The sequence below is a fragment of the Scyliorhinus canicula genome, chromosome 1, assembly GCF_902713615.1.
Source record: "Scyliorhinus canicula chromosome 1, sScyCan1.1, whole genome shotgun sequence".
In the NCBI taxonomy this organism is placed as follows: domain Eukaryota; kingdom Metazoa; phylum Chordata; class Chondrichthyes; order Carcharhiniformes; family Scyliorhinidae; genus Scyliorhinus; species Scyliorhinus canicula.
The window spans coordinates 37,301,467-37,326,047 of record NC_052146.1 but is presented as its reverse complement, the minus strand read 5'-3'; the positions used below and the strand labels follow the sequence as shown (position 1 = coordinate 37,326,047).

Below are 24,581 nucleotides of genomic sequence, written 5' to 3'. Positions count from 1 at the left end.
ACCTTGGCTCAGTGTTAGCCTGCTGACCTCCGGATAAAAAGATAATCAGCGGAATTCTACATCAACGGGATCCTCCAGTCTGCCGGAAGTGCACCCACGGTTTCCCGAATGGAATCCCGCTGCCTGCGCGGGGGGTGGGGGGGTGGAGCCATGCTGGAAAATGTAGTTAGCAGACTGAAGAATCCCATCCACAGCTTCAAATCATACGCCACATAATTTGTGCACATAACTGAGGCTGACGCTTTGGTGCATTCTGAAAGTAAACCGCGATTGCAGCCTTGCCCTTCAGTGGGTTTCAAATATCTCATGGCACCAGTATGCAAGGAAGAGAAGAAGGGTTCACCCAGTATCCTAGCCAACCAGCATCCCAAGAAACAGATTTTGCACTGCTGCCTCACAGCATCAGAGACCCGGGTTCGATTCCGACCTTGGGCTCACTGTGTGAAGTTTGCATGTTTTCCCAGTGACTGCGTGGGTTTCCTCCGGGTGCTCCCCATTTCCCCCCGCAGTCCAAAGGTGTGCAGGTTAGGTGGATTGGCCACGTAAATTGCGTTTTAGTGGCCAAAACGTTAGGTGGAGTTACGGGAATAGAGTGGAGGCTTGGGCCTAGATGGGTGCTCTTTCGGATGGTCGGTGCAGACTTGATGGGCCGAATGGCCTCTTTCTGCTCTGTACAGATTCTATGATTATGATCGGGTAATTCAGACAGCTGGAAAGAAAGTGTGAGTGATTACCCGGACTCTTGAGGGAAAATAATCTTTAGGTACTGATTGAGTGGGTGACATTCAGATGGATGACGAGAGAAACATTCAGACCCAGGGAGGGAGGGATGTAGAAACAAAATCATACACACAGGGGAGGAGGGGGAAGTGGCAATAATATACAGAGTGAATTTCAGCACGGAAATAGAGAGAGGAAAAGCAGATGCACAAAGACTGGAATGAGAGTAAAAAGCACCTTAAAGGTTAGAGAGAAGAACACGTCAACACACACAGGCAGAGAAAGACAAGAGAAGCAGAGTGTGGTGATTACCCCTTTGAGGGCAACACAGCTGAGTAAGAGTCACCCAGTCTATGTTGACCAATCAGGACTCAGAGTGGGGAATCACTCCAGGGGAAGGAGTTTCTCCTTGGCAGATGTATTCTAGAATTAGCTGCAAACGTGCTGCCACTCTACATTGTTATGCTTCTTGAAAGAATGCTCGAAGTCGTCTTTAGGTTAAAGAATGATTTATTGTGCCCCACAATAAATTACAGAATTGCACTTGAGAAAATGCTGCTCTTCAATGTTCTGCAACTAGGCCCAAAACAGACTAGCAGCCCAGAGTTAACTTCCACACCTTGCCTCTTCAACCCTCCGGTTCAAGTGCCAAGGCGGACCTTCGGCGTTCCTTTTATGTGTCCCCGCGCTGCCCCCTGGTGGTACTTCCATGTCCCACCAGTCCCTTCTGTTCACACTCAGGCGAGGATCACCACATCCCCCTTGTTCACTTTTTTTTTTCGTAGTTGCAGAGCTGTAACAAAACACAAATGTAAACAGTTAGGTTTATATATATATACACACAACAGGGCAGGGCAATGCATTCGTCAGTCCATGTTCACAGGTTCAGACGGTCAGGTGCACGTCTGATCCGTGTAGACTTCATGAGTGGGCATGGAGATCCAGGGTCGTCTGTGTCCGTGTGGACATCTGCTGCTGGGGTGTCAGGATGATGTATGACAGCGTCCTGTGGATCCAGTGTGTCCTGCAGATAGAGTGTGGGAAAGACCCGTGGGCGAGGTGTGACTTTCAGAAGGTCTCGCCGATTTCGTCGAACCATTTTTCCATCATACGACTGCATGACATAGGACCGTGGCGACATTTGGCGGAGGACCACCGCCATTTTGGACCAGCCCCCAGCCGGGTTTCGCAACCTCACCGTGTCATTGATGGCCAATGGTTGCAGTACCTTGGCCTGCTTGTCATAGTGCTGCTTTTGCACTTGCCGTTGGTGACGCATTTTATCCAGGACAGGCGAGTGATCGGGATTGGTGAATTGTAGTGCCGGTAATGTTGTCCGCACATCCCTGTTGAAAAGCATCTGAGCTGGTGATAGTCCCGAGCTCAAAGGTGACGATCGGTACGACTGCTGGTAGCGCTGGTTCCTTCTGTTCAGAGAAGCCACTCCTGGTACCATGTTATGCTTCTTGAAAGAATGCTCGAAGTCGTCTTTAGGTTAAAGAATGATTTATTGTGCCCCACAATAAATTACAGAATTGCACTTGAGAAAATGCTGCTCTTCAATGTTCTGCAACTAGGCCCAAAACAGACTAGCAGCCCAGAGTTAACTTCCACACCTTGCCTCTTCAACCCTCCGGTTCAAGTGCCAAGGCGGACCTTCGGCGTTCCTTTTATGTGTCCCCACGCTGCCCCCTGGTGGTACTTCCATGTCCCACCAGTCCCTTCTGTTCACACTCAGGCGAGGATCACCACATACATGTCTTGTTAATAAATCCTTTGTTGTTCGCGAATGAAGTCTCTGAAAGTGCATCAGTGCACAGAGGTACAAGCAAGTCCAGGGAGTGAGTTTGGTTATTGATAGGCGTGGATGAATTTATGTGAGTGCCCGGGAAGGGGGGGGGGGGGGATAAAAGAATGATGAAAATGAAATTGTAACTCCTTCAAGATTTTTCTGCGACACAATTGGATGTGCTCTCCCTTGTAGAAGAAATAGGATAAGCATGTCTGGGGCTGATGTGTGAAAAACGGTTACTAAAGGTTGTTTTAGGTCCAGTGCCAATTGGGTGCTGGGAAAGCATTGCCAAAATAGCCTCCTGATTGATGGCATTGCAGCGATATAAAAGCACGAGACATAGCCCATAACAGGGGGAACTCTCCACTGATTTATAGATCAATTGTGGGAGCTTTGACAGTCAGAGCAAAGCAAGGGTCACACACCACACGTGACTGGTTGATACATTGCCTGTTGCAGAACGTAGCCATAGCCACAGGATTTTTAACACTGCAAATGTAATATGTGCTCACTATTTGGCAGCAGAAACGCCCGCTGAAGGGCCTCCCCATTCTTTTGCTTTTGAACCTAGCTTGTTTAAAATAGCCTGTGAAGCAAATGCTTCGAATTCATCACTGTCAAAATAGATGGGATGTCACAAACTGGCCTGCAACCGTTGTCTGCCAAATCTGAAGCTGATTTTTAAAGAAAATCTCTGCATCCTATCGTCCCGGAATTTCACCGTAAGCTCAATAGAATTGCAATGTGTTCTTTATAAGCGATCCTGATAACCGTGACGTCCATTACCCCTGTCCATTGTCTTTCTCTTCCTGTGCCATGGATTGTCTTTAACGAAGAAAGATTTGCCTTCATCCAGCACCTTTCACAACCTCAGGACATCCCAAAGCGTTTGACAACCCATGAAGCGCAGTCACTGTTGTAAGAAGCCCAGCAGTCAATTCATGCGCAGCAAGCTCTCACAGAAAGCCATGTGATAATGACCAGGTCATCCACGTTTGGGCAGCACATTGAGGATAATTCCTCCCAACCTCCCTGCCAACATCTCCCGCCGTGACTTTATTTTTGAGGAAATGATAAGCCAGTAGAGTGCGGCAGGGCCTGGGAAGTGGCAAACCTTGGTTTTGAAAAAGATTTTGACAACGCTTCACTTAACGACTCATTTTTTAAGATGCTAACTATTGTCCTTGGACAGTACGGGGGACTGTTTTAACAGCTAAATGTTAGGTGTAAGTGGAGGGAGCTTGTCCATCTCCTGTCCATTTGTTGTTTGTCCAACGAGCGAATCTATTGAATGAAGTATGAACAAATTCAGAGTTGTTGAGAAATATTTTATCCAGTGGGACCTGTTGCATTTTCTGTTCCTACTGTAAGTTTTAGTACTTTTTCTTTTAAAAGGAAGGAATCTCAGCATCTAAAGATTGGTCTTGCAAGGATAAGTCTGGTGGCAACATTGGCAGTCGGAGTTATTTGGCCGTTTGAAGCAGTTGAACAGTGAAGTGATGTAGGCTGTTTTAATATTGCACTAAGATCTGTGCTGGTGGTACTGGTTTGTACGTCTTGCACAGAAGATTGCATTTTATCAATAAGTAAAAGTAAGGTGCCATAGTCCCAGACGACCATAGACTGCTTTCCACTTTGAGGGGGGAGGGCTGACCGGTGGTGATTTAACTGGAGGATCTCCACACCTCAGGTGAGGGGCAAGGTTGAGGAGGTGGTGGAACTTTCATGAGTAATCTCAGCCGGCTACGGGGATTGAAACCACGCTGTCGGCCTCGCTCTGCATCGCAAAGCGGCTGTCCAGCCAACTGAGTTTATCAGTAAACCTTCCTGGATCTGTTTATCTGCACTGGATTTACTTGGGAAGCGGTCTGAGTGAATGCTGAGAAATTGTCTTGCAGCTGACAAGCCAGGGACATCAGGATTCAGCTACATCAGCGCAAGGAGAAAGTATTTTTTTAAAAACCATAAGGGTCCAGATTTTGCTGTGGCAGTGACAGCGAATACATCAGTTCTCACCATTACTGAGCCACTTTGGAAATTCGTACATGATCAGAATAAGGCAGCAATCCAGATGTTGCTATCGTTGTGTCTCGACTTCTCCACTGGATGCACTGGAAAGGTTCCCGTGGACCAGGCATTGTCAAATCCGGGGGCATGACCCGCGGGTGGGTCGCGGGCGGGTGTCGGGAGGGTCACGGAGCCGTCCGTCTCAGCGCTCCCGATCGCGCAAATCTGCGCACAACAGCTGCAGCAGTCGGCCGTTAATAACGCCGGCTACAAGCAGCCTTCAAAATGGCCACGAACATGTAAAAACAATGCGGCCGCACTGCGCATACGTGACAGATCATCGTCCGATGATCAGGCACGCATGCGCAGTGCAGCCGCTTTTGTTTTAAGCGGTCGCAGCTTTTTGTTTTACAAGTTCGGGAGGGGGAGGTTTATTCATTTTATTCATTTAGTTTATTCATTTAATTCTTTTTTTCATTTACGTTATTCATTTTTTTTTACAAGTTCGGGGTGCGGGTTTATTTGATAAAATTTTACAGGAAAAACATGCAGAACTTTGGGCAGATGGAGACTCCATATTTTCCGATACTGGAGGCTTCACCTTCATCCAACAGGTTCCATTGGAGGAGCGTGTACGAGGGCCAAAGGGACCCAAAACTATTTTCTCCACTTTTGTCAGCAGCAAAAAAAGTAAGAGAAAATGGTGAGTCGCGCAGTTCGGCCGGCATGGGTCGCGAAGGTCGTCCGGCGTGGGTCTGGAAGGTTGGCCAGGTTGTGTCGCGAAGGTTGGCCAGGGGGTAAAAATGGGTCCCCGAAAAAAAAGTTTGAAGAACACTGCCATAGACTGCTGTCTTCAACTGCAATCAGGAATTGGAGAGAACCTTCACTCTAGTTTCACTGCAAGAACCCTGGAATAGGTTGCACCTTGCTGTTGCCTATTTTTAATGGTGTATTAACTTTTTAATCACTGCTAAACTTACTCACTGGTCCTGAAAAGTTAACTTCAAGTTTGCGGAATGTCATGTTTCTCTGTAATGATTACAAATTCCACACTTTTTCAGTCTTTAGGCGGAATTCTCTGAGCCAAAATTGCGATCAGCGCGGGGGCGGTGAATGGGTGTTGATGCCGAAATCCGGCGCGACGCCAATCCCACTATTCTCCGGTTTCCGGTCCCTGGAGAATCACCATGAATCATGTGCACGATCTGCACGGAGCGGATAGGGGGCCATTGACAGAAGGCCTCCCCCCTCCGCGATTCTCCGATGAGAACTGGCCAAGTTCCCGATGTCATGGTTCTAACTGCCTGTCAGGAAGGGGCAGTGGTGGCTGCGGAGTCAGTCCACGGCCGCCCTGATGGGGGGCAGGGGGGATCCTTCACCGGGGGGGGGGGAGGCGGGGGTTCCTCAGGGGCGGCCAGACTAGCGATCAGGGGCCATCGATCCGCGGGCGCGCACAATCTCGGGGCCACTCCGCGGTCCGGGTCCGTCATGTAATGCGGGGCAGCCGCCGCGGGCCGCTACCGTGCACATGTGCGGAATACCAACCGGAAGTGCAGGGAAGTCCAGAGTGAAACGCCCGCGTTTTTACACTTGAGTGGGGACATGGCCCTATTATTGGAGAATCCTGCTCTTTATTTCAGCTTCTCTCGTGTTTCTGAAAATTTAAATTGAAAAGTGAAGGATTTTAGGTGCTTTGCTGAGTGAGGACATTTCAAAACGATTGGCTGCTTATCTGCTCACTGACATCATTGTGGCTGTCTGCCAAGAGATCCCCTTGACCTTGCACCAGATTGAAACTGCCTTGTCAAAGTGTCAAAGTGAGTCAAAGGGGAAATCCTGCCGTACAGAATGCTAAATCTTCATGGGGAGCTTTCTTCACGATCAGCAACTTCACTGCTGGGCGGGAAATTCAGGCCAAAAGCCTTTAGGGCCAGCAGAAGGCCATTAATACTGACAAGTTCATGCCTTACCAAGCATGCTGAGGACCTGATTTAACCAAAAGGTTTCAAAGTGTGGTAGCAGGCGGGAACTTCCCCGAGCTTCCCGACGCTCGGCCTGGCGAAGCCTTCACCGCTATGAAACAATAATTGGTCCACTTAACCAGGCCCCGTGGCTTCACGCCGCAAATGATGGTCCTGTCGGCTGATTCGCCAGGTCCGAGATCACCAGCCCCCTGTGAACAAGGGAGTGCAGCACTGAAACGGCTCCTGTACAATCGATCTCACTCAGCTCACAGCCCAGCTGCCGGGAAGACCAGCCCCACGATTCGGGGTTGCCGACGTGGGCAGGTTACTGGACGCGGTTGAGACCAGACGGGATGCCCTGTTCCCCTGAGGGTCTCGGAGGGTTCCCGGCACAGGGTAGCGAGTGCCTCCTGGGAGAAGTGGCAGCTGCCGTCAGCTTGAGGAGCGTGAGCAGGAGGACCCGCACTCAATGCTGGCACAAGATCAACAACCACCACCGGGCCGCACTGGATGTCCGAACCCCATCCCCACCCCCACCACGAGTATGCTCCTAGTACCCACCCCGCCCAGTACTGGCCCATGACCCGGCCCACCCAAGTCCAGCAGTGCCACCGATGCAGCCCCCTCCCACCACATTCCTCATCCCCCACCTGCAAGCCCCTCCCCAACCCGAGCGCCTACCCCCCGGGCCCCGAACCCTCCCACCCCCACCCCCGCACTGAACCATACGTGTAGCTAGCGATGCCCCCTCTGTGTACCCGCAGGAGAAGTTGGCCCACAACAGACAGGAGAGGGTGCAGATGGGCAGCGGGGTGCCAGACATCAGAGTCCTTATCCCCGTCTGGAGATCCTGGAGGTGGCCGAGGACAGATCTGTCACCATCTGAGGACGGTGCACAGCGCAGAGGTGAGGGTCCACCGGCCCCCACCCAGTTACCTGTCACATGAAAATGAAAATGAAATGAAAATCGCTTATTGTCACGAGTAGGCTTCAATGAAGTTGCTGTGAAAAGCCCCTAGTCGCCACATTCCGGCGCCTGTTCGGGGAGGCTGGTATGGGAATTGAACCGTGCTGCTGGCCTGCTTAGTCTGCTTTCAAAGCCAGCGATTTAGCCCAGTGTGCTAAACAGCCCCTACAGACTGTCCCATCCCTCCCACTGACCACCAGTCCATTCTCCCACAGGGCCTCCAGCCAACAGTGCTGGCCCATCCGAGGTGTCCCCCCAGCCTCTCAATAGAAGACCTCAGAGGAGAGCTCTGCGGATGCCACCATCGAAGCGTCACAGCTCTCATCCCCACCCTCCACCAGTGCAGAGATACACACCTCAGTGGGCAATGATAGTGGACAGGCTTCTGGAGCACATTCTGCTGAGCACCACGCAGTTGCTGATGCGCATCAGGTGGAGGCAGGATTGCCCAGGTGAAACAGCAGTCGGAGGTCTGCTGGACCCCAGGGCCCAGCTGGGTGCCAGTCAGCTGCTGAGCCTCGGGACCAGGTTTACCCGGAGCTGATGCAGATGCTACGGTGCAGCTGTAAGATTCAGAGGGGGATGTCAGCGGCCCTCCAGCAGGTCCATAGCCGACTGGAAGAGTCCCAGAGGCTACAAAAGGCAGTGGCAATGCTAGGGTGGCGACCCCAGTGGAGACCCTGGTGGACAACGTCGGCAGCATGAGTGGAATATCCACGTCGTGGCTCAGTCGGTGAGGGTCATGGCCGAGCACCTCGACATCGTGTCTCAGTAACAGGGGGACGTGACCCAGTACCAGGTGGAACTTGAGGCACTGCCATGTCCCAGTCTCAGGTGGGTATAGCCAAGGTGCTGCAGAGCATGTCCCGATCGTTGGGGGACGTGTCCCAGTCACAGGTGGGCATAACCGGGATGCTCCAGAGCATGTCCCAGTCACTGAGGAGCGTCATCGAAGGGCAGCATGGCAGCACAGTGGTTAGCACAGTTACTTCACAGCGCCAGGGTCCCAGGTTCGATTCCCAGCTTGGGTCAATGTCTGTACGGAGCCTGCACGTTCTCCCCGTGTCTGCGTGGGTTTCCTCGCACAGTCCAAAGATGTGCAGATTAGGTGGATTGGCGATGGTGAATTGCCCTTAGTGTCCAGAAAAGTTGGGTTACGGGGGCAGAGTGATGGTGTGGGGCTTGGGTGGGGGGGCTCTTTCCAAGGGCCGGTGCAGACTCGATAGGCCGAATGGCCTCCTTCTGTGCTGTAAATTCTATCTATCGCTGAGGGCGTTGACACTGTGCTGCAGACATTGGGGTGCTGTCAAGGCTGGCAGAGCCAGATGACGTGGGGCAACAGGGGCTCGATCCAGCTGCCCCTCTGTCCTGACTTGAACCATGTGCCCTGTAGGCACTGACTTGGGGGAGGGGTGCTGGTTGCCAATCCATCGGCGCCCTATGGAGTGGCGACGGCGACAACCCACTCCCCTGAGACCCACCCCACTGGCAGCAGTGCCACTAGGGCAGCTTTCGCGGGGTCCAAGGTGTCGTCCATACCGTTTAATATCTGTACGGAATTGGGAGAGGGTGTGAGACTGACAACCAATGGTGTCTTCCAGCATGGGACTCTCCAGTCGCCCCATTGGTCCCCCACCTAACACGCCCGGCCCACGCACCCCTGGCCCCAGGGGTCCCTGCCCATCAGACCCCACACCCTGGACCCAAGGCACCCGCACACATTTCCTGGACCGGGCGCTGGTCCCCTCCACGGTGCATACCCACCCTCTGGTCAGGGAAACATCCCCGGGGCTGGGGCCCAGCCCCTAGGTGTTTGAATGTTGGCTGCTGTGTCTGTGGTGTTGCCTCCCGCAGTGTTCAGGCACAGTGTCCAGGCATCACAGTCTGATTGGGATGCTAGGCAATGTCCCCCACATGTTACATGGCAGCGGCTACCCACTACTTAGGATGTGTGAAGTGCTCAGTTAACTACGAGTGCTAATTCCCAATTAGCAAAAGCCTTTAGCTGTGTGGCCAGAGGCCTCCGTGGTCAGTGTTATGGACGGTCAGTGGGCTGGGGTTGCTGTCGGAACAGGACCACAGGATCCAGGGGTTGGCATGGTGGACCTACGGGCATTGAGTCATCCATCGCCCATCTCCCCCATCTCCCCCAGCCAAGTTCAGGCCATGGACGACCACCCCCTGCTGCGAGTCAGCCCACCCCCCACCCCACCAATCGCGGCCCACCCCGACTGAGGCTGGCCCCAGGGGGCACCCACACATCTAATTCTGTCTTGAACACATTCATACAGCCCGCTGCCACAGCATTCTCAGCAATAAGCATCGAATGTGTGCTCAGTTTACGATGCAGCCTCTCTCAAATACTTGTGGGTGGGTGTGGGGGTGGCTGTGGGGAAGGGTGAATTTTCTCAAAGCTCCATCTGTTCCATTGCTGCAATTGGGCAGAAATGTCCGTTTGGGCACCACACCATTGTGCCTTTCACCAATGTCGGAGCGCTAATAGCATTGTCGCGTTTAGCCTGTCGATGGTAAATAGACGATCTATTTATTTTAGAATATTCGCCACCCATTGAGAAGACACAGTGACATGTGAGACATTTCAACCCACACTCTGACCAATGTGTTTAGAGCTCTGGGATTGCAGATTGCTTATAGCAGTATATTTGTTTTACTGTTGTTTGCTTGTTCATAACAGTAATTGTGGGATCTTCTGCTGTTTTGATTGCCAGCTTTGAGACTTCCTTGTTTATTAAAATGAACGTAGAACATACAGTGCAGAAGGAGGCCATTCGGCCCATCGAGTCTGCACCGACCCACTTAAGCCCTCACTTCTACCCTATCCCCGTAACTCAATAACCCCTCCTAACCTTTCTGATCACTCAGGGCAATTTATCATGGCCAGTCCACCTAACCTGCATATCTTTGGACTGTGGGAGGAAACCGGAGCACCCGGAGGAAACCCACGCAGACACGGGGAGAATGTGCAGACTCCGCACAGATAGTGGCCCAGTGGGGAATCGAACCTGGGACCCTTACACTGCAAAGCCACAGTGCTATCCACTTGTGCTACCGTGCTGCCCAAATGAGCAAGGAGAAAATTGCAGGCTAGCAGGTGCACCAGTTGAGAGAATGCTCAGTGATATATTCTCCTCTTTGCTAGGTTATCGTGCAACATGTTAATGTAATGCTCCATTAAGTGACCTGGCATTCATGCTTGAGCGGGCGAAACCTTCCTCGGAGGCTGGCAGACTGCAAAAATAAACAGTTTACATCTGTGGTATTTGGCCAGTTTGTCAACCCGTGGGTCTGACAATTAGTGAGTCTGTCAGCCTGCCGTTAGCAGAATACAATCGCGTTTGCATCGTTGCTAGCCTGTGCACATTTCCTTCAGTGTCTCAGAATTTCTGTGGTCGAACTGAGAACGTCAGACCCACAGCTTGTGTGTGTCACAAGTTTAGATAAACTGATGGGACAGAGTATTTAACAAGAGAATATCGGCAGTAGGTGAGGCATCTCGAGCATGAAGACATAGATATGAGGTTAAATACAGATGATTCCGAACATTAAGGAGTAGAAGCCTTTCACACAGAGAATTAGGAAGCTCCGCAGTGCGCGACTGAATTTAATGAAGGGGCTGCATTCTCCAGGCCTCCGTGCCCAAAGCGCGTTCGGCACGGGGAGTGGGGAGGGGGGCGGAGAATGGTCGTCAACCCGTAAAATCGGACCGGCGCCGCTCGAGATCCATGCGCACGAACTACACAGTGCGGGTAGGGAGGCCAGTGACAGAGCCACCCCCCCCCCCCACGATTCTCCACGTGCAACTGGCCGAGTTCCCGACGGCATGGTTCTAACCACCTATCGGCCGCGGTCCCTCTGTTGGGGGCCTCATGGACGGCCAGGGGAGCAGTCGGGCGTCAAGGACCCGCGGGCGCGCGCGATCTTGGGGGGGGCCTACATTTTTGGTGCCGCTCCCCGGTCCGGGTCCGCCATGTTGGATGGAGCGGCCGCTGCAGGCCGCCGCGTGCGCATGCGCGGACTCCAGACCGGAAGTGCTGGGCTCCGTATCCGTAGCCAGAGCTGCAAGAACCACTCTTGGGCCCTGCCAGCCCCCTGCAGATGGGAGAATCACTCAGGACTTTTGGCGTGGGATCATAGCCCCATTACTGGAGAATCCATCAGTGTTCTGAATAGGTTGGATAGCTGGTTTAAAGAAAGAGAAGGGGTATGAATGCATGGCAAGCACATGAGATTAGCCAATGGCTCATGTGGAGAAGAAACCCCACATAGGCTGGATGGGCTGAATGGCCTGTTGGCCTGCAAATCCAAGCAAGTCCTGTACATGTTCAGCTCCATGCCGCTGCCAAATGAGGCAGACGTGTCCCAGTGGAAAATTAATACATATTGCGTATTACATAAAAGAGATAGAATATTTAGTTAGTGGGAATGAGCACAATTGTTTAACATGTAAATTAATAAATATTGAAAATGCAAAAACCAATTATGAGGCATTCATTTAATTTGAATTAATTGCACCACCTTAATCAAGGAGCTAAAAAGAATGGGCTACATTTTCACCTGTGAACAACAGCTGTGAACCAGCACTGAGGTATTTTGGGCTCTTTTATTAGTACAAAGAGGTATTTTCCTCCAATCTTTTGTAATGGAAATTCACTCACAAACTGACAGTCATTCTTGTCATGTCACACATAGGAAGGATTCATTAATACAATGAAGACGTACACTGCCTTGTGGAGGGGAGTTACACTTAACTACAGCAGATACGTTTTTAAAAAGTACTGGATCATATTTTCTTTTTTTAATTTTTCCAATCAAGGGGCAATTTAGCGAGGCCAGTCCACCTACCCTACACATCTTTGGGTTGTTGGGGGTGAGTCCCACGCAGAGACGGGGAGAATGTGCAAACTCCACAGGGGCAGTGACCCGGGGCCAGCATCGAACCCGGGACCTCGGCGCCGTGAACTCCCAGTAACCTATCATCCCCTTGCTCACCGAGAACCTATCCAACTCCAACTTGAACATATTCAAAGACTCCTGTTTCCACGGAGAGTTCAAACACTCGAGACCTCTGAGAGAAAGAATTTCACCTCAGCTCCATTTTAAATGGGTGACCTCTGGCTTTAGATTCTCCCACACGGGGAAACATCCTCTCCACATTTGCCCTGACAATACCCCTCAGGATCTTGTAATGAAGTCGCCTCTTCCTCTTCCAAGCTCCAGAGGATATAAGCCGAGTCTGTCCACCTTTTCCTCATGAGAAAGTCCACCCATTCCAGCTGTTAGTCCAGTAAACCTTCTCTGAACCTTCCAATGCATTTCCATCCTTTCTTGAATAAAGTGACCAATATTGTACACAGTACCCCTGATGTGGGGCTGAATTCTCCGACCCCCCGCAGGGTCGGGGAATCGCCCGGGGCCTTCGTAAATCCCGCCCCCGCCGTGGCCGGAATTCTCCGCCACCCAGGAATCAGCGGGGGGGGGAGGGGGGGGAATGCGCCCCGCCAATCGGCGGGATCCCCGCGGCGATTCTCCGGCCCGCGATGGGCCGATGTCCCACCGCTGTAAGGCCTCTCCCGCCGACGTGGTTTAAACCACCTCTGTGCCGGCGGGAGCAGGCGGCACGAGTGGGCCCCGGGGTCCTGGGGGGGGCGCGCGGTGATCTGACCCCGGGGGGTGCCCCCATGGTGGCCCACGATTGGGGCCCACCGATCGGCGTGCGGGCCAGTGCCGTGGGGGCACTCTTTTTCTTCCGCCGCCACCACGGCCTCCACCATGGCGGAGGCGGAAGAGACACCCTCCACCGCGCATGCGCCGATGGTGACTTCAGCGGCAGCTGACGCTCTGGATTATGCGCGGACTCACGCCAACTGGCGAAGGCCTTTCGGCCAGCCCCGACGCCGGTCGGTGTGGCGCCAAAGGCCGTTGGCGCCAGTCGACGGAGCGGGAGCCACTCCGGCGCGGGCCTAGCCCCTAAAGGTGTGGAGAATTCCGCACCTTTGGGGAGGCCCAACACCGGAGTGGTTGGTGTCACTCTGCTACGCCAGGACCCCCCGCCCCGCCGGGTAGGGGAGAATACCGCCCGCGGTCTCACTAGAGACCTATATAACTGAAGCATCACCTCCCTACTTTTGTATTCAATCCGCCTTGCGCTACATGATAACGTTTCGTTTGCTTTTTCAATGGGGTTTGGTTTCGAACTGTAAGCACTATGCTGTTTGAGTGATTGAATTGTTATCTGCTGAGAAACAGACATTTTCCAAGTGTTATCGGGACAATGTATTGGCGCCTTGTAATGCAATAGCGGAGAATGTCGAGTGACAAACTGAGGGTTTATGCTGCACTTTGTTTCAGAAAACAAAACATTAAAACAGACAAAGCCGCAGTGACTAATTGAGCATTTCATTAATTAGCAATGAATAGGTTCCCATTACTATGGAAACAAACCAAGCAATTGCACTTCCGAGCGAGCCGGAGAAGTGAAGGGTTTCCCCTTGTTGTTCACGGGGCGGATGTGAAAGGCTGGCGTTGGGTGAACCCCCTTCCCCGCTGATGGGAAATACGTGCAATGATCATGAGACTGTAAGACCATAAGATGTAGGAGCAGAAGTCCGCCACTCAGCCCATCGCGTCTGCTCCATCATTCAATGAGATCACGACTGATCTGTTACGATAATCCTCAATTCCACTTTCCCGCTTTATCCCCATGATCTTTGATTCCCTTACTAATTAAAAAGTTGCCTATCTCAGCCTTGAACATGCTGAACAACCCTGCTCCTACAGCTCTCTGCGGCAAAGAATTCCACAGATTCACTACCCTCTGAGAGAAGAAATTCCCCAACATCTCTTAAGTAGGCGACCCCTTAATCTGAGATTATGCCCTCTGCTCTCCTAGAAGAGGAAATATCATCTCAGTATCCACCCTGTAAAGCCACTTGAGAATCCTGTATGTCTCAATAACATCACCTCTCATTCTTCTAAACTCCAATGAATAAAGGCCCAATCTATCTGCCAGGTTTCTGTCCACTCATCTAACATTTGTACATCCCTCTGTGGACTCTTTGTGTCATCCACACCACTTACCTTTCTACCGAAATTTGTATCATCTGCAAATGCCGCAACAGTGCATTCACTCCCCTCATCCAAATCTTTCACATAATTTATGATGATCCAGAGTTCACACACGCACACACTCGTGATGCACACACAGACACGCGTACGTGTATGCGTGACGGACACACACAAACCTTTTCCTTGAGGCATGGCTTGTAAACCTTATGGCCGTTTTAGGTTAGCTGGTTTCTTGTATGAGGTCAGGTGTAGAAAATATTGAAATTTTTAGAGGAAAGCTGCTAGGTTTCTGGAAGAGTTGGCTTCTCTGATGGGGTGGTACGTTTGTGCCAAAAGGGGAAGTGAGAGGGCAGCGCGGTAGCACAAGGGGCAGCACGGTAGCACAAGTGGATAGCACTGTGGCTTCACAGCGCCAGGGTCCCAGGTTCGATTCCCCGCTGGGTCACTGTCTGTGTGGAGTCTGCACGTTCTCCCCGTGTCTGCGTGGGTTTCCTCCGGGTCCTCCGGTTTCCTCCCACAGTCCAAAGATGGTTAGGTGGATTGGCCATGATAAATTGCCCTTAGTGACCAAAAAAAAGTTAGGAGGGGTTATTGGGTTACGGGGGTAGGGTGGAAGTGAGGGCTTAAGTGCAGACTCGATGGGGCGAATGGCCTCCTTCTGCACTGTATGTTCTATGTTCTAAGAGAAAGCAGCCCTCAGCTTATTTTCTCTGCTGAAGACATTTTGACACCACCTATGTCACTTGCAATCTCTCTCTATTGGCTGGACAGCCTTGCTTTGAAATAATTCAATCACTGTGTATTTCCAAGAGATTTTGGGCGTTTCTGTGGTCATTTCCAATTTTGACATCTCTTCCTTACACAGTTACAAGTTTTATGGGTCCCTCAATTATAGGAAATGTCTCTCTCTTCACACTGCCCTGAGGGTGATTTTTTGCTGTCTTACCTTCACCTTGGAATGTGGCCTTGTAATTTTAATCAATTTGCTCTGTCTCAGTTCAAGTTATAAAATTTGGAGTTAGTGAAACGTTGAAAAATCATGCTTTCCAAAATAAAAGGGCCTGGCTTCATAATAGCAGGGTTTTACCGGCCACATTGCTGTCCTTAGACCAATAGACATTCTGAAATATGATTAGCAGGAGGTGCAGTGCAGGCACATTTATCACTGTTCCCGAGCAAGGTAATATCAGTGTGACTTATCAAGTCAAATCTGCAAAAGTGAACCTTGAAATACCAAGGACTGGGATGACCATTCACTTGCTCTCATTCTCAAGGAAGGCCTGAGGCAGTGGACCTCCAATGTTCTGTGTCTCCTTCCACACTACACTGCCCTGCCACCCACACATACACACCCACCCACACACACACACACCTACTCTTTTGATCAATGGACTTGTCACCTTTGGCAATGCCTCATGTTGAGGATGAATCTTCCTTGTAGATGCCTGGATTTAAGAGAGATGTCGACATTGGCTTTGGGTTTGCAAGTGGCTTATAAGTCCTACCTATGCCTCACAGTCTATCCCACAGTGAGGACATCAGTTGGCTGCCAGTAGAGATTGTTGGCTAAAGCAGTTGCCCTCTCTTTCTGTCTCTTACCGTTTTCTGTCAGTTCTTATGGTGAAATACAAGTTTGGTCATGATTGGCCATCTGTTTCCCATGTGTTGATGCCAATAAAGCAAACTTTCATTGAGGCTTTGAGATTGTCTTTGAAACATCCCCTATGTGAAACATCCCTAATTTTAGACGTCATGATAATCTCACATCCGCTGAGATGGATGGCACATGTCATCAGAATGCCCAATGCCAAGACTGCCCAAACAGATGCTGGACTCAGAGCAACGCCAGGGAACTTGTTCATACTTTGGACTTGTAAAGGGCGTTTGTATCTTCCAATCTCAAGGCCATCCAGAAGCCTAAGTACGAGCCCAGGACTTGGCTACACTGGGTCCTGCACAGTTTCCTGCCATGTTAATGGACTCAAATGGAAGTTGTAGCTGGAATATACTTCAGTTACGTGGATAGTATGGTGAAGCTGGGGCAGTTCTAATGGGCAAAGAGAAGATTGAGAGGCAAATTGATGGAGGTGTTCCATGAGCAATCTGGACAAAGTAGATGAGGAGAAACTGTTCCCTATGTTGGCAAGATCCAGCATGAGGGGGCGCCAATTTAAGGTGATTAAAAAAGAAGCAACAATGACATGAGGGAAACCTGGTGAGCATCTAGAATGTTCTGCACAAGAGAATGGTGGAGGCAAATTCAATTGAGAATTGAATGTTATCTGCAGAGAAAAATATTCAGGCCTACAGAGGAAAGGCAGGGGAGTGAGATTAGATGAGTTAATCTTGCAAAGAGCCAGCATGGACATAAACCCTGTATCTATTCTGTGATAACAGCTGCCAATATTGAAATTTACTGTGTAAACATGGCTTCTTGTCATTGTTCCTCCTTTGCTTCAACCAATGCAAACAAATACTGTACAAAGTTATTTGCTCATTCATCTCCTTTCGGAACCTGTGACTTTGCAATGAACAGTTTTTCTGCCACATTTGCCTGCATAACAAAGATTGCACTTTAAGAGTAATTTATTGGTTGTGAAGTGCTTTGTGGCTGTGCTTTGTTTTATACCTTAGTGATGTAGGTGGTCTAAGCATAGAATTAAATCTACTGTAAGGTACGTAGCCACATGCGTTTCTGATTTTCTCCGACTAATGTATCTTTCCGACCTTTGTAAATATAGCGGAAGTAGATTCCTTCTGTGCATCACTCATCATCATTCTTATCATCACTCTTTTAACAGTCCGTCAAGCCACAGCAAAAATGATAATGGTGTGAAATAACTTACATTACAAAAACTCCACAATAAGAAAACACAAGTGTGTTAACATCGCCTCACTTTTCAGTGCTTGCTTCAAAGTGATACTCCCTTTAAAAACATTAACAATAAGGACAGCACGGTAGCATTGTGGATAGCACAATCGCTTCACAGCTCCAGGGTCCCAGGTTCGATTCCGGCTTGGGTCACTGTCTGTGCGGAGTCTGCACATCCTCCCCGCGTGTGCGTGGGTTTCCTCCGGGTGCTCCGGTTTCCTCCCACAGTCCAAAGATGTGCAGGGTAGGTGGATTGGCCATGATAAATTGCCCTTAGTGTCCAAAATTGCCCTTAGTGTTGGGTGGGGTTACTGGGTTATGGGGATAGGGTGGAGGTGTGGACCTTGGGTAGGGTGCTCTTTCCAAGAGCTGGTGCAGACTCGATGGGCTGAATGGCCTCCTTCTGCACTGTAAATTCTATGAATTGAGACAAATACCCCTGTTTAGACACTATGGCATTTACTCAAACACAGAATCAATGGCCTAGAAACCTGAATGTATCTGTTATAGGGGTGAAATATGGTGGGTGGCATGGGCGCCCTCGTTCCCTGTCTTACAGGTGAAATGTGGCTATCCAATATGGCAGGTGGCATGCACGCCCTCATTCTCTGCAGGAAATGTGCCACATACCCGCATTGGACAAGGTGCCTCTGGAGAATCCAGGGCATCTTCCTGAATCAGGTGTTAGACCCTCAAATGCCTGCTTGGACTGCAAGTGACCCCATGATACACCACGGGTGTTGGAGTCAGTTTCTTCAGGCGTCAGCCACAGTTCATTATAGGGATCACTGGCTGCTGCCGCCCAACAAGCAGGTTTAATGTTTCTCTGCTTTTCTTTTTGACGATCAGATGTCCTCCTCCTTGCCCCATATTAAAACCACAGGGTGCAGCCAGCCACCACTCACCATCCTAACTATGCAGGATTACAGCAGACAACTAAGGCTCATCTCGACATAGACATAGATATAGAATTTACAGTACAGTCTGCACCAGCCCTTGGAAAGAGCATCCTACTTAAGCCCACACCTCTACCCTATCTCCGTAACCCAGTAACCCCATCTAACCTTATTGGACACTAAAGGTAATTTAGCAAGGCCAATCCACCTAACCTGCATGTCTTTGGACTGTGGGAGGAAACCAGAGCACCCGGAGGAAACCACGCAGACACGGGGAGAACATGCAGACTCCGCACAGACATCAACCCAAGCCGGGACTCAAGTCTGTGACCCTGGACCTGCGAAGCAACAGTGCTAACCACTGTGCTACCATGCCGCCCATTCTCTACACTGCACTACTCTACACTAGATAAAGTTTGGTAAAGTAAAAAACCCAATGGTGATGCTATATTTCCTTCAATAACTGCAATAAAAAGCTGGAAGAGTAAACATCTTACAGAGAGCATCCTCTTATCTGATGCAACTGACTTGAGGACATCCCAAAACACTGCACAGCCAATTAACAACTTAGAAGTGTTGTCACTGTTGAGATGTAAAAGATGTGGTAGCCATTTTACACACAGCAAGGTCCCACAAACAACAATGGGATAATGACCAGATAACCTGTTGTCGTGATGTTGATTGAGGGAAAAATATCAAAATACTATCGCACCGTGGGAGCCTTAACAGCGTGCTTTTTAGAAAGGCTCAAATTTTGGTGCTAGATTCCTTTTAGCTTGCTACTTTTCCCCCTTCCAACCCCCTATTGTTTAATGAAATTAATGTTGGTAAACTACGCCAGTCATGTATTTTATCCACTGTTGTCTCAATGATGTGCATTTATAATAAAACAGAGGTATCACATGTCGGGTTCTCTCACACTAGCAAAAAGAATACTCTGGTTGGCTCTTTTTTTACATGAATTTCCCAGAATTATTATGTTGTTGAAATGGTAGAAGGGATACATTCATCAATCAGCTTTTGTGACAGGGTAGAACTTTATGGGACAGTTTAAATTCCATGATCAATGGTATTATGGATAAAATGGAGATGTCCCTGTTCTTGGTGATCTGTGATTTTAACACCACTAGCTTTTAGTGCGAGAATGATTACAGCGCAGAAGGAAGCCATTCGGCCCATCAACTCTGCACCAACCCTCTGAAGGAGCACCCTCCCTAGGCCCACTCCCCAGCCGTATTCCCATAACCCCACTTAACCTCTGCATCTTTGGACGCTAAGGGGGAATTTAGCACGGTCAATTCACCTAATCTGTCCATTTTTGGATTGTGGAAAGAAACCGGAGCACCCAGAGGAAACCCACGCAGACACGGGGAGAAAGTGCAAACCCCACACGGAATGTTACCCAAGGCCGGAATTTAATCCGTGTCCCTGGCGCTGTGAGGCCGCAGTGCTATCCACTCTGCCACCGTGCCGCCCAAATTGAAGGACAAGACCAATTGAAGGATAATCTCTGCTACCAATGTTACGCTATATATATATTCAATGTATTTTAGTTCCCTTTGAATGTCGTATATGGACCCCAACGAAAGTTTAGGCTGCCATTTAGGGCCTTCCCACTGAACACCTGTGTCATTTAAAGCTGTCAAGAAGCCAACAAGCCCACTTGAGGAAAACTAAAAATAATTTTACTATTTGGGGTCCAGAGGAGCAACAGTGTTCTTTTAAGACCTCAAAGGAAGTCTGCTTCTCCAGGCTGTCTGCACCCTTGCAAAAACCCCTCTTTATCTAGTGCTCCGGATCACCCATTTTCATCCTTCCCCCTCGGCCAGTCATTGTTTACCGCTGGGAACCGCCAAGCAGCTGACCAACAGGCCAAGTCTAATGAGCTTCAGGTGCAAACCCAAGCACGGGACTCTTACAGCTCATAACGGGAGTGAAAACTGATGTTGGATTGCTTCATTCATCCCATGCTTATCCCAAGGAGTCCTCGGTTGATGTGCTCCGAATTCTGAGTGGGTTTGAGCTTGTTCATAATCACTCGAAACTAGTTTGTTAGAATGTTTCTTGCCTGGATTATCCAAAGTTGTAGTTATACAGATTTCATTCTCTCCTTAGCTATGAACCTAAATGTCATTGTTTCCTGCAATGGAGATAAGCATTTAATCAAATTGGCAGCGCTAACAACATGTTTGACCCAGAAGTTCATGAAATTATGATTGCGGAGGTGTTTGGTGTAATTCATAGCTAATTATTAATTAGATTAGTGTTCAAAAGGATACATAGGTGATAAAATACCGAGATGTTTTTTATTTCCAATCAATCATTTGGAATTTGATGTATTCATTTATACTGATTAGATCTATTTCCATCCATTGTGGTCTACAGATCAGAAATAATAAGAAATATTCATTTCTTTTCAGAAATAATTAGCATGAAGCTTGCTGTGCCTGTGGAAAGTTCACCACTTAGTTTTCCCAAGCGTTATTCAATCAGTGCTTCTTTCTGTTTTTTAACAGCTGATCCAAACACGCTTTTCAGATCCAATTCCTTGGCTTCCAAGGCTATGGAACAGTTTATGAAGGTAAGTGTTTTTTACTTTCGCGAATGATTCTTGCTTTTAATTCCTCCATGTTGGCATTTCAAACTTGTGGGACCATTCTAAATTGCAGCAGTAACGGAAACAACCATCGGTCAAATTATTGGATTTTAGACACTTGGGGAAATTGCACTTTTCATTAACTTTCTTAGATTGCTGAAAGTCAGCAAATCATCGGGGATCTTGGAGGTGAAACTTCACATTGCAAGTTCAATCTCAATCATTCTCAGTTGGGAGGAATGACCTTTGTTCCCTTATTGTGAGAATGAATTACTGACTAATCTAACGTTAGAGGGAATTAATTTCCCCTCAGTCTTAGGTTGTCAATAGAGTCAATAATAGCACAAAGGTAACTATTTTTCAGGGATGTAGGATCTAAAGGGAATAGCAAGCCCCCTGATTCCTTACTTAAATGGAACAAGACTCTACGCTTTGCAAACAGAGAGGTAATAATCTAGGCTTTGCTTAAGAATTCACCATTGGTTTAGAGGAACATGAAATATATGGTACTACAGTCTTTAACATAGAATTTACAGTGCAGAAGGAGGCCATTCGGCCCATTGAGTCTGCACCGGCTCCTGGAAAGAGCACCCTACCCAAGGTTAACACCTCCACCCTATCCCCATAACCCAGTAACCCCACCCAACACTAAGGGCAATTTTGGACACTAAGGGCAATTTATCATGGCCAATCCACCTAACCTGCACATCTTTGGACTGTGGGAGGAAACCGGAGCACCCGGAGGAAAACCACGCACACGCGAGGAGGATGTGCAGACTCCGCACAGACAGTGACCCAAGCCGGAATCGAACCTGGGACCCTGGAGCTGTGAAGTGATTGTGCTATCCACAATGCAACCATGCTGCATTGTACTGTGTACTGTTAAAAAGAAAATGCTGAACAAGAGGTGGTTAAGCTACTTGAGACTGATGTCGTCCACCTGAGATTTGTTAAAAGGGGACAGAGTGGACATGCCGATTGTAGCTTTTTAATCCTCCTTTGACATTACAAATGCAGCTAGGGAGTAGGAGACTAGCCAATGTAGAATCTCAGTTTAGGAAGGGAGAGAAGAATAAACCCAGACACTAATTGGCCTATCGTTAAACATTAGCTTTGGGCACGGTGGCACAGTGATTAGCATTGCTGCCTACGGCGCTGAGGACCCGGGTTCGAATCCCGGCCCTAGGTCACTGTCTGTGAGGAGTTTGCACGTTCTCCCTGTGTCTGCGTGGGTTTCACCCCCACAACCCAAAGATGTGCAGGTTAGGTGGATTGGCCACGTTAAATTGCCCCTTAATTGGAAAAAATGAATTGGATATTCTAAATTTTAGAAAAATAAACATTAGCTTTGGGCAACCCATTGAAGATCAAATCAATGAATCCCTTAGAATTGCATGAGTTAACTAAGATGTTCCAAATGGATTTGATAAAAAGAAGTTAGTGATTGATTTACTTAATATATTTATTCTTAACTGGATGAATGGAATACAGAGACCTGCAACACAGAAAAAGGCCATTTGGTCATTTGTGGCTGTAATGTAATGGAGTTTGTTAGACTAAGTCCCCCAAAGGATTGACTAGAATAGTCCCCACTGTGGGACTGGAAATTCCTGTCCAAAGTCAATGGACCATTTGCTGGTGGGCCAAATTTTATGGCCCATCTGTGCCAATTCCCATGGCAGGCGGGACCCAAACATTTCACCCAATATTTATGAATGTTTCTCACAAACAACAGGGATGGTTCAGAATATGTTGCGTACATTTTCTAATGCTGTAAACCGTTCACAAATGCATATGAAGAATTTCACAGGTTTCTAATAACTTCAGGCCATAATCCTCCTCGTGCGTGGCTAAAAAGGAAACACCCTAAAGTTATGACAAAAACAGTTTCTTGCTTTCTTGAGCAAATCTGGAGCTCCCCTACCGTGACCTTGGATCAGCACATAATAATAATAATTTTTATTGTCGCAATTAGGCATACATTAACCCTGCAATGAAGTCATTGTGAATATCCCCCTAGTCGTCACATTCCGGCGCCTGTTCGGGTAGACAGGGAGAATTCAGAATGTCCAAATTACCTAAAGCACATCTTTCGGGACTGTGGGAAGAAACCGGAGCAACCGAAGGCAACCCACGCAGACACAGGGAGAACTTGCAGACTCCGCCCAGACAGTGACCCAAGCCGGCAATCGAACCTGGGACCCTTGCCCTGTGAATCAATAGTGCCACCCACTGTGTTACTGTGCTGCATGGTGTTAATGTACTGACAGCAAATAGTATAGACTGCTCCAATTCTTGCCTTTCAGGATGATTGTGTGTGAAGAAATAATATGGCGGGATTCTCCGTCCCACTGAACCCATTTTCTGGTGCGCAGCATCCTCCGTGCCGGCAGCGGTTCCATGGGGTTACCCATTGTGGGCAACTCCACACCGCCGGGAAATCCGTGGGCGTGAGTGGGCTGCCGGTGAAACGGAGGATCCCGCTGATGGAGAATCCAGCCCAACATCTCCTGATTTGGTGCAAAGCAATCTTTAATATTTTTCTTTTATGTCATTTTCATCTTTGGGTTGGGGAAGGGGACGCACTTTACAGACTAGTTTCAGTCATTGATTTGCATTGTTAATGGCTTCATTAGTAGTGGTTAGCAGATGTTGTTTGGGCTGGAGGAACGTTTGTATGGTATTCCCCAGGGGTCAATGTTGAGACCTTTGCTTTTCCGGAACATACCTCTTCATTCGCCCGAGGAAGGAGCAGTGCTCCGAAAGCTAGTGTTTGAAACGAACATGTTGGACTTTAACCTGGTGTTGTAAGACTTCTTACTGTGCTCACCCCAGTCCAACGCCGGCATCTCCACATCATGGCTTTTCCTGATATATATTAATGATCTAGACCTTGGTGTACGGAACACGATTCTTAAACATTTGCACATGATGGGAAACTTGGAAGCATTGTGAGGAGGTTTGGAACTTCAGAAGGACATAATAATAATCGCTTACTGTCACAAGTAGGCTTCAATTAAGTTATTGTGTAAAGCCCCTCGTCACCACATTCCAGCGCCTGCTCGGGGAGGCTGGTACGGGAATTGAACCTGCGCTGCTGGCCTTGGTCTGCATTACAATCCAGCTGTTTAGCCCACTGTGCTAATGCAATGGGTGGACAGGTGGCAGATGCAGAGAACTATGAAGTGATTAATTTTGATCGGAAGAACATGGAGAGACAATATTGAATAATGGGTGAGGAGCAGGGTGAGCTGGGTGTACATGTACATGGACCATTGAAGGTGTCAGGAGAGTTTGAGAATGTGGTTAATAAAGCATACTGTTGCTGAGGCTTTATTAATAGGGCCTTAATTAATAGGGGATTAGAGTTCAAGAGCAAACCATATTAAACTTGTTTGTTTCTTGTATTTTATTTTATTTTCATGTACTTAATGATCTGTTGGGCTGCTCGCAGAAAAATACTTTTCACTGTAACTCGATACACATGACAATAAACAAAATCCAATCCAATGTTTCCCAGTCTATCATAGCCAGCTCATGCCTCATGCCATCATAGTTACCTTTATTGAGATTCAGGACCCTGGTCTCAGAATCACCTACCGCCTGTTCCCCGCTGCTCGCAGTGCTGAGAAACAAATGACTATTCAACACGACTCACATAGAATAAGGGGCCTGAACAGG

The 24,581-nt window shown here is 48.9% G+C and overlaps 1 protein-coding gene across 1 annotated transcript in view; it reads left to right on the top strand.

Annotated features, from left to right (window-relative positions):
• Nucleotides 1-24,581, top strand: part of LOC119978355 (rasGAP-activating-like protein 1) — a 398,828-nt gene that overhangs the window by 273,021 nt on the left and 101,226 nt on the right. Inside the window, exon 13 of the mRNA XM_038819933.1 lies at nucleotides 20,821-20,885. Coding sequence (XP_038675861.1) covers nucleotides 20,821-20,885 — 65 coding nt within the window. The remainder of the gene's footprint in view (nucleotides 1-20,820; nucleotides 20,886-24,581) is intronic.